The sequence below is a fragment of the Pterocles gutturalis genome, unplaced genomic scaffold, assembly GCF_000699245.1.
Source record: "Pterocles gutturalis isolate BGI_N339 unplaced genomic scaffold, ASM69924v1 scaffold49332, whole genome shotgun sequence".
NCBI lineage: Eukaryota > Metazoa > Chordata > Aves > Pterocliformes > Pteroclidae > Pterocles > Pterocles gutturalis.
Genome location: NW_010117345.1, coordinates 682 through 10,002, shown reverse-complemented (window position 1 = coordinate 10,002; position 9,321 = coordinate 682). Strand labels below are relative to the sequence as shown.

Sequence of the window (9,321 nt, the reverse complement as noted above, 5' to 3'; positions counted from 1 at the left end):
CACTGCTCCGTTTCCCAGCAGTGTTGAACACATCGATGTCTGCATCTTGCCGGCAGACAATTTCCATTAATTTCATGGGTTCGTTAATCTGGAAGATTACTCCCCCTTAGTTTGGCCAATCAGCTTCCTAGCAGAGAGCCACTGTATCGGGTATGTAAAAGTTAATGACATAAATCAATGATTTTCCAGCCAGAGGAAGTGTGCACCAGCCTGTGATGGAACTGGACCTGCTCACTGGCCCCCGTCCCCGCTGCCTTTCTGTCTGTCCCCTGGCTGCCCGGGCCTGGCCTCGTCCTTCCTTCTATTTGTAACGCCACAGCCCAAGAACCGAATGACAGACGGCAAACGCCAGCGGTTCGTCCTGGCACTGCGCATCACCCAGCGCAAATTGACAGCACGCCTGGCTGAGAGCCCTGCGTGGAAACCACAGCTGTGACACGGACCCACCCAGAGACCACCTGCCAGCATGCAGCACAAGGCAGTTCCTGCCCCAGAGTGCTCCCACCTGCGTAGACGTGAGCGCTACATCACGAAGCCAGAGCTGGTCCGAGGAGAAGCAAAATGTTTTTCCAAGATCTTTGACAATCTGTTCACTTTCCCTTCGTTTCCCCATGCCCTGTGTATACAGTCCTCACAATCCTGTTACAATGGAAACACGCAGAGTCCCAATGGCTGCACATGCGGCAACAGCCACCTGCGGCTGTTCCACGAGGCAAACTGAGCCGCTCAGGGTAGGGCATTGAATAGCGTAACCACTGTGCTTCAGAAAGTGCATACAACACATTCATGGCCTTCATAGAAGTTTCCCATTTTTCTCCTGGAGATGCATATAACAGGTGAGAGCCCCAACACAGCGATCCCTCGTGCCGTGGTCACTTCCCCGGAGACTGACCGGCTGACTCCTGAGCAGGGCTCATGGATTTGAGTTCAATACCCACGGATGGTAACTCAAGCTGGAGAGAAAGGCAGGTGGGGCAGTGGGTTTGGAGGAACTGAGGGTGAACCCACACGTTTCCTGCTCGCAAAGACTCCTCCTGCTGCTTTGGCCGAGGGTGCTGTAAAATGGGCAGTTTTCTGACTGGAGCAGAGCCAGGAGTCTGGCGTGCTCCCATTCCTAGCTGATTAGTCCCCAAAACTTGATGGTTTTAACATACGAGTGTTTAAGTTACTATTTAAGGCAGTCTCATATTGGAAGCAAATGTACAGAAAAGAGTATCTGGTAATATTTGGAAAGGTACCAGCACATCCTGGTCTTAAATCTGTTTTTTTGAGAGAAAAATACTGCTGTTATCTTTTTATGAGCACTCTCCACTTCAACAACCACAAGTTTTCTAGAAAGAACACTCTGGGGAAAACAAAAACAAACCCAAACCACGAAAACTTCTGAGTACCTGTCCACCTACAAAAAAAACCATAGAAAAAAAGAATCTTAAAATACATTTAGTTAAGGTATTTGAGGAGTTTAGCCTTTGTTTTTTGGTCATTAATAGGCTATTGCCCATTTTCCATTTCAAGTATATTTGCCTCAGGTAAATGCTCATCACACCCTGATAACTGTCCAACTTGTGCACTTATTGCTCTGTAATTACCTTCTATGGGAAACTAACGAAAAAAATGTTATGTGGAAGTGGATCCAAATGTTTAAGCAAATTCAAATGTCTGGGGAGGGAGGAACTGGCCAGTAAGACATATCTGAGAAATTTATACTGTACCTTCCCTAGGAAAAATTTGGCTCTGCTTTAGACCACAGCTCAGTACAGCACGTTAGGTCTGTGCCTCCTTTCAGACATATGGATTAGATTCACTAATGTCAGCAGGGCTGTTCCACATTTTAAACTGAGGTGCGTGTTCAAATATTTTTCTTTTGGGGCCAAGAGATCATTTCCTGTTCTTGAGGCTATATAGCACATTCCCCACAAAAAGCACCGAAAAGGAAAAGGAAATCTTTTCCTCAGCACCCCTCTTCCTCCCAGCCAGCAAGGGCTCTTCGTGCAGGGGCATCCATATAAAAAAATGGGCTTTATATGGTGTCTGAGCCAGGCTGAACTCGGTGGTGAGCTCTGCCAGCACTCCTGCTATCTCTCATGCTCAGGAATAGCTTTACCCTCCTGGGCAGCTGCTGAGAATTAGTTCCATCAGTTATTGCAAGAGGAAAGTTTTCTGTGTGCGTGAGCATTTGCAGTACCAATCTCACCCTGTTCATACACCCACTCTGGTGTCGGTCTGCTGTGTGCGGCTCCACTGCCCGTACCTCTCCTCTCTACAGCTAGCACTGACATTTTTATATATTTTAAGCATAATAAGATAAATTTATTTAAAATTACCTCTACTTTTTTTTTTAGCTGGGGTGTAATGTTGTGCTAGCTGAGACAAGATATGCTGTCATGTATTGCGTGTAAATACATATATATCTCATCTCCCCAAGCTGAAAAAGGTTAAGAATCTCTTTCATAGTAAATATCTGGAGAAGAAGAAACAACGGCAGTTTTCTTGCATTCAAACTAGAAGAAATCTGTGCAGATTTAAGGACCCTTAGGACAGTGAAATACAGTGCCTAATTACAAATAATTTTATGATCAAAATTCTTGGCACAGATGATGAGTTACAATGCAATCCCAGCACTGGATTTCAGAAAGTTTTTTTTTGTCAGACAGGCCATAAAGCTGAAAGGAAAAATTAGAAAAGTTCTCTGAGGAGCTAATTACATTTAAAACTGGAGAAAAATAATCACCAAAGGAAGGTCTCTCCATCTTCTATACTTTTTACGGACAATAAATGCAGTTGAGGAGAAGAGCAATGCTTAAGACACGTATGGGCTTTTTTGTCCATTTGGACCAAACCATCTGCAGAGATCACCAGACAACCCTAAGAGATGACTCCCAGAGCCTGTGTCTGGGTTCAGAAGGCTTGGCTCCACTGCTGCACGTCCCTGCGGCCACTAACAGGTATGTGTGAACCACTCTAAAGTACAATTTTTATTTTGTTTTGCTCAAGGTAAGCTTATTGCACACCCAACCCGAGCGAGCCTTTGGCAAACCCCTCTGCACGACACGCGGATAGTCTCACATCACGTCGAGACCTCCAGGTCCCAACGCGCTCAGCGCTGCTCTGCCGGGAAAGCAGCGTGCCCTGGGACAGGAGGTGTGAACACAGGCCCCCGGAATGCCAAGATCCTGCTGGCAAGATGGAACAGTGCTCGGAACTGTGTGACATCTGCGCTGTGTCACAAGGGCTGCACCCCGCAGAGAGGCCCCTGGGGCTGCTCAGGGCGGCTGCGGATCCTGGACAGCCTGAGGGCGTTTTTGCCTGACCCGGCGCAGGATGGAGTTTCTGGGCACCACGCAGGTAGCCAGCTACTGCGGCACCAGGAAGAGCTGCCTGTTCCCGGACCTCGCTCCCACCAGCACCACCAAGGACACCTACCAGTCCTACTACCTGCCAGGCTACCGCTACCTCAGCTCCTGGCAGCCCAGCCTGTTTCACAAGGTGGTTTCAGTCCCCCCCGGCTCTGACAAGCCATTTAACCCCACTGGGCGCCCGCCCACTGTTCTTCTCTTCCCTGCATGCCCGCTACAGCACCCGCGACTGGCACCATGCCAACATGGTCCAGTTAAAAGGTTCCGAAGCCTCCAGGTACGCTGCTGGCAGACTGAACGCTGATTCCATGAGACTGATGCAAGATAAGGACCAACTGACTCACCAGATGCAAGAAGACAGCAGGCGAAACCTGGGAGAGAGGATCTCCCACATTGATTTCTGGAGATCTGAGCTCGTCTATGAGCTGGAGTCCCTTCTGAAAGAGACCCAAGCCTTGGAAACAGCAAACAAGCGGCTTGAATGTGCTGCAGATGAACTGCAAGGACCACTGAAGGTAGGTGTGCCACAGTTCTTTCATGACTGTACGCAGAATGGGTTTGTCTGCTGAGTACCAGTATGGCTTCTACTGTTATCATCAAGACAGAGCTTAGTGAAACATTACCCTCAGTAAGAAGGAAATCTGGCCACCATGGACTTTATACACAAAAGCTGACAAAGAAACCTATCAAGCCCCTCCTATGCCCTCTTTTCCCTCCTTTCTGCTTGAGGCTCCAGGAGGCTCTGGCCGGGCAGCTCGGTACACGACAGGAGAGCAGAAGATGGCCCTTTAAGCTGCAATATCCCAATATTCTTATCGAGCTCTGAATTTTCTGCTATTACTTGGTGAAAATAATATTTTTACTTAGGATGGCATATCATTTGTGTTACATTTTGAAGTTTTCCAATCTTAAAGGCCAATTAATTGCAACAGAAAAAGCCACAGGAATATGAGAGTCAGTGAACGATTCCATCAAAAACTCAAAACATGCAAAAAACTAGAGTCAAAGTTCTCTCCTAAACATCTGGAACAGTGCTGATGGAAGCTACGTCTATCATGTTTCTAGGAAAGTACAAATAGAAAACCAAAACTCAGTATCCAATAATGACTTGTTTAGTTGTCCATATCTGTACTGTTTCAGAGTGGCAGGCTGAGGACGCCTTCTGTTCAGGGAACATTTTCTGCTGGAAGGCTTTCTGCCAGCTAATTCTGTTTCATTTACTAGGATGGTTCTAAACAAGCAGATGAGACATTAGAAGTAAAGTTAACCTGCTGGGGCAGGTTAACCAAAACCTGTATTCAATGACTGTAGTTACGCAGTCATTCTCTTCTATAGCTGTGAAACTTCCAAACTTTGGCATTGGGTGAGGGAGGATGAGGGAGATGAGATTAAAGGATTTTGCAATGGATGAGTGTAGAACAACACAGGTGTTTTAATCCACACAATTTACGACAAAGCTTGAGCATGTTGAGCTGTAGGCCTTGCTGCACAGTAATAAGCCGCAATCAAACAGCAGCTAATCCTCAAAAGTGTGTATTGACAGGTAAGTAGGAATGGGCACTAAGAGGGATCATTTGTGTGCAATGAAACCACCTCCTATTCTGTTCCATGCTCACTGGGTGGTCATCACTTGACATATCAGCTCAGTGGCCCCGTCAGAGAGGTTCAAGGTTCCACTCCATAATGCAGTACTGAACCTATCGCAAATGTTCCTTTGTTTGCTTGCAGATAGCCCTGGAGTGCTTGTATTACCGTGAGAAGCGGCAGGGTATAGACTTAGTTCATGACAATGTGGAAAAGAACCTCATGACTAGTTTATTTATTCTGCCTCGTGCTTGTATTACCGTGAGAAGCTGCAGGGTATAGACTTAGTTCATGACAATGTGGAAAAGAACCTCATAAAGGTAAGATCAGACTGACTAGTTTATTTTTCAAACTGTGGAAATAACTGAAATCCAACTAAATATTTAACAGTAAAAACATTGCAATAATTTCTTCCTTTCATTCATTTGGAAGTCTGAGTGGGGGAAAAGGAAGAAATTTGTTGAAACTATATATATTGGGGAGGGTTAATGTTCTATTTGTCCTTCCTGGAGGAAAAGGAATAGCCTAGTATCCTTGTGAGGTCTTGTCCAGTTCTATCTTCCCTGATCCTATAAAACAACATAGAAACATTTCTCAAGATTGTTTTGTGGGCCACAGTCTATAAAATCGCAGATGTTCTTGGGGCTTACAATAGAAAATGCTGGTTTACTGTCTTGCTATATATATATATGTATATATAGTGTTACTGAACAAAGAAAATGAGATGGATAGTAGCTATTGCTAAATCTTTTACATAAAAAAACCTCAAATAACATTTTGCTAACATATTTGAAAGAAGTTATATTGGATGTGTATGAGAACAGAAACACTAGGAAAGAATACTATGGGATAACGGCATTGCTTCAAGCACTTTTTTGGGTACAGAAGGATGTGCAGACCCCTTGGATAACCGAGATGCCTGTTCAGAGCCTACAGCCTGCAACTTAGAGTTTTAGAGTTTTAATGAAGAATCAAGGAGCTAATACGTATGAGCTTAAGTATCTCTGCACTTAATTTTGCACGAGAATGCAGGGTAGGATGAAATAGTGCTAAATGTTCCACATGAACAGATGAAAAAAATATTTTTTCAAAATGAAAAACAAATGCTATTTGCCTGATCTCCTCAAGAACTGCTCTGACTATGGAGCGAGCTAGACAGTGACTATAAAGAACAACAGACTCATTTTGGAATAACAGGAAAGCCAGTTCTAAAGTTTCTGTCACTCCTATATATACTGTTTAAGTACAGAGCCTATATTTTTAAATTTGGGGTGTCACAATGACTTCCAAATAATTTAAAACACATTATTCCCTATTTCAAAACTCAGAAAACTCTACATGCTTAGCTAAGAGGGTATGTTGGGCTAAACCAGAGTTTTTAAAAAGGAAAGAGATTGGAACACCATAATGTTGTTTGAGAGACAGTACTTACCATGTTTGCATAGTTGTCAATGTGGTTGGTTTGAGTCTTTTATTTCTTTTAGGCTTAGTGGAACCTGGCTTTGAATTTCTCTAACTAATACTTAATAGTTTTGAAGAATATTTCAACATACTTCCTTAAGGAGCCCATTTCTGCAATCAGATATATTTTCTACCTACTCCACTATTAGCAAAATATTTGTATTGTTCTAGAATAAGGTAGAAGTAGTTAGAGAGGGTAGTTGAACAGATTAAGGTTCATGTTTCAAGTATCTTCATTATACTTAAGCCAAGAAAAATTTGACTTTATGTTTATTAGAATGACTCCATCCGATAAAATCTACTAACATGTTTGATATAATATAAAAAGCCATACACGACCAAGTCAAAAGATACAACTTTGTAGCTCTGAGGAACAGAGGGACCAAACCACATCCTTTCTTCATCTGCATTGCATTTGAGATATGTGAGATGGTTGCAACATCTAGAATGCAGAATAAAAAGGCTAAATTCACTAAAACAAATGAAGTTTGATGGAAGCACTGTCACTGTATATTTTCCACTGTAGGAGGCTGATGTATTCAAGGACTGTCAAGAAATATTGACAAAACTTGCCATGAAAATCAGTCAACAGCTGGGGTAAGACTTTACATTTAATTCCTGTTTTAAAGCTAGGAAGGCTGAATTCAGTGTTAGCTAGTATCTAATGACAGATTGAAAATAGCAAAGGCAAAAGCAGAGTCTTAGCCTGTTAGGTGCCCATTGCCCCCCACTTCTAATTCTTACCAGCGACAGAATTTGTATGTTAAACTGCAGAAGAGCAATACTTACTATTTAAAGATGACTGTGACTCAATTTTTAAAGTCATGTTTAATCTGAAATCCTTCATTAAAATTAGGGTCCCAAAATTATAGCTTAGTTGTGCCAGTGTTGCTATGTGGCACACTGGAGTGAAGTTCAAAGCAAATACTTTTTTATTACAAAACTAAATTCAAAGGAAGTTTATTATTGACAAAAGAAACAGGAATCTAAGCACATCATAAGGTATGAAATGAGTTATGGATCGGACTTAAGTTATTTTATGTGTATTTTTATGCTTTTGTTAGGTGAGGCTTTGGAATGTATTTTATTTCTTTGAGAATACACAAATATCCTAGAAAATGCAAATTATATTTAAGTCTTATCATTTAATTAGGTAAAACTATTCTGAATACAGTGTTCTGTTACCTACACAGAACCGACACCAATTTTAAAGTCATGTTTATACGACATGACATGATTCTCAAAAGAAACAGTTCAGTTGCTCACACACAAGGAAGATAAAATTGTACAGTTCTTCATTATGACATCATGGGAGAAAAAGACATAAGCAGATTCTATAAATGATTGCTCTTATTAATGGCACTCAGGACTCACATGAGTCAGGTTAGATGCATTTCTGCAGTTCATCCCACTACTGTAATATTTTGGGTATGTGATCAGATAAAAGCGACGGTCACATGAAGTCATTCTAGCTCTTCAGGCTGGCATTGCTCTTACGTTTGATTCAGTTCCATCACCGCATCAGGCAGATCGATAGTAACGCCACTTGACAAGTACATCACGGAAACAGCAATATTTACAAAAAATGTCAACATCTGCTGTCTTCCTGATGCACTGGACAGCAAGACTTGGATTCGTTCGTCATCCATATTACTCCCATTCTAGCCCAAGGTCTGACAGGCCTCCCAGCTTTTGGAAGAGCCAGAGGAGATTGTTAACCCCAAAATTCCTTGTGGGTAAGAAAGCAGAGATGGAGCAACCTATTTCCCTTCTTGTGATCAAGATGAGCAGAAATATTTAAACAGATTTTCCAGCGATGTACAATTGGAATTATGCTAAGTGACTTTGTCCCCCGAATCAGGAGAGATGGGAAACCACAACTGGTCTCGTCCTTTTCTGTCTCACTTACAGCTTTGCTGGCATGAAGGTTATCCCTGAAAACCTCCTCCCTTCTGCTCTGAGGTTTGCTTCATGCCACACAACAACCACCTGGTGTTTTTCACCCTTGTGGCTGTCTGTCATCAAAATGACAACCATTGTTAAATGCAGTGAGTTAAATACAATTCTTTGGGCAATATTTGCTAAAGGCGAATCCCTTCTAAGGGATGAATGGTACAGCAGCTCCCTCTAGCTAAATTACAGCACCAAGCATTTTCAAGCCACTAAACGCCAACCAACTAGAAAATGAAGCATTGCAGGAACCAAATAAAAGCAATGAACTATTTAGCACAACAGCATTAAAGGTGCTTCAGATTAAGATAAGTCTTTCTTCTTCACAGCATCAACAGAGATGTACAGCATGCCCTGGAGAACGATCTTTCTGACAAAAACTCAGCCCATTTTATTGATCAGAAGTGCTTTAACCTGAGGAACACATCAGACAGCATCAACTTTTACCATGGAGTGGAAAAAGCAGATGGAACGTGAGTACAAGTGGCTGCCGCAGCCTTCTCTGTCCCTGTCCCTGCTGTAAGTAGGAGCCTGATTCCAGCACAAGTCCCAGCCTTATCTTTGGGAAGTGACACGGAAAGAAGTGGCTTCTCTCTCCATGTGGCCCTGTTTTTCCTCGGTGTGGGACCCCCCACCACCCCCATAATTCCCTCCCAGCTAAAGCTGCCACTGTGGGAGGCTGGGCAGCGCTGGCAGTGTGCAGCACCCGCAGCACGGGTGTGCAGGGCTGTGCTTTTCAGCAAGGACAATTGTTACAGTGTGCTGCAGTGGACTCCTTGCCCTCAAACTCCTTTGTGCAGGTGTCTCCCTCTGGTTTTGATTTTTCCTGTCCTGTGGCCTTCAGGTTTCAAACCCACAACTAATCAAATAAAAATTCAGCTAAGATGTGCAGTTAAGTGCAACGTGGTAAACAGCATGGAAGTGTACACCAAGGGCTATACATATATTTTCTGTAAAAATAGCTTGGGCT

The 9,321-nt window shown here is 43.1% G+C and overlaps 1 protein-coding gene across 1 annotated transcript; it reads left to right on the top strand.

The window, feature by feature from the left end:
- Positions 1–3,321: 3,321 nt before the first annotated feature.
- On the top strand, positions 3,322–8,828 carry LOC104460519 (tektin-5-like). The gene is given in 5 exon segments (XM_010075751.1): positions 3,322–3,551; positions 3,553–3,875; positions 5,089–5,166; positions 6,926–6,998; positions 8,681–8,828. Coding segments are annotated over 5 exon segments (852 nt in total).
- Positions 8,829–9,321: the final 493 nt, after the last annotated feature.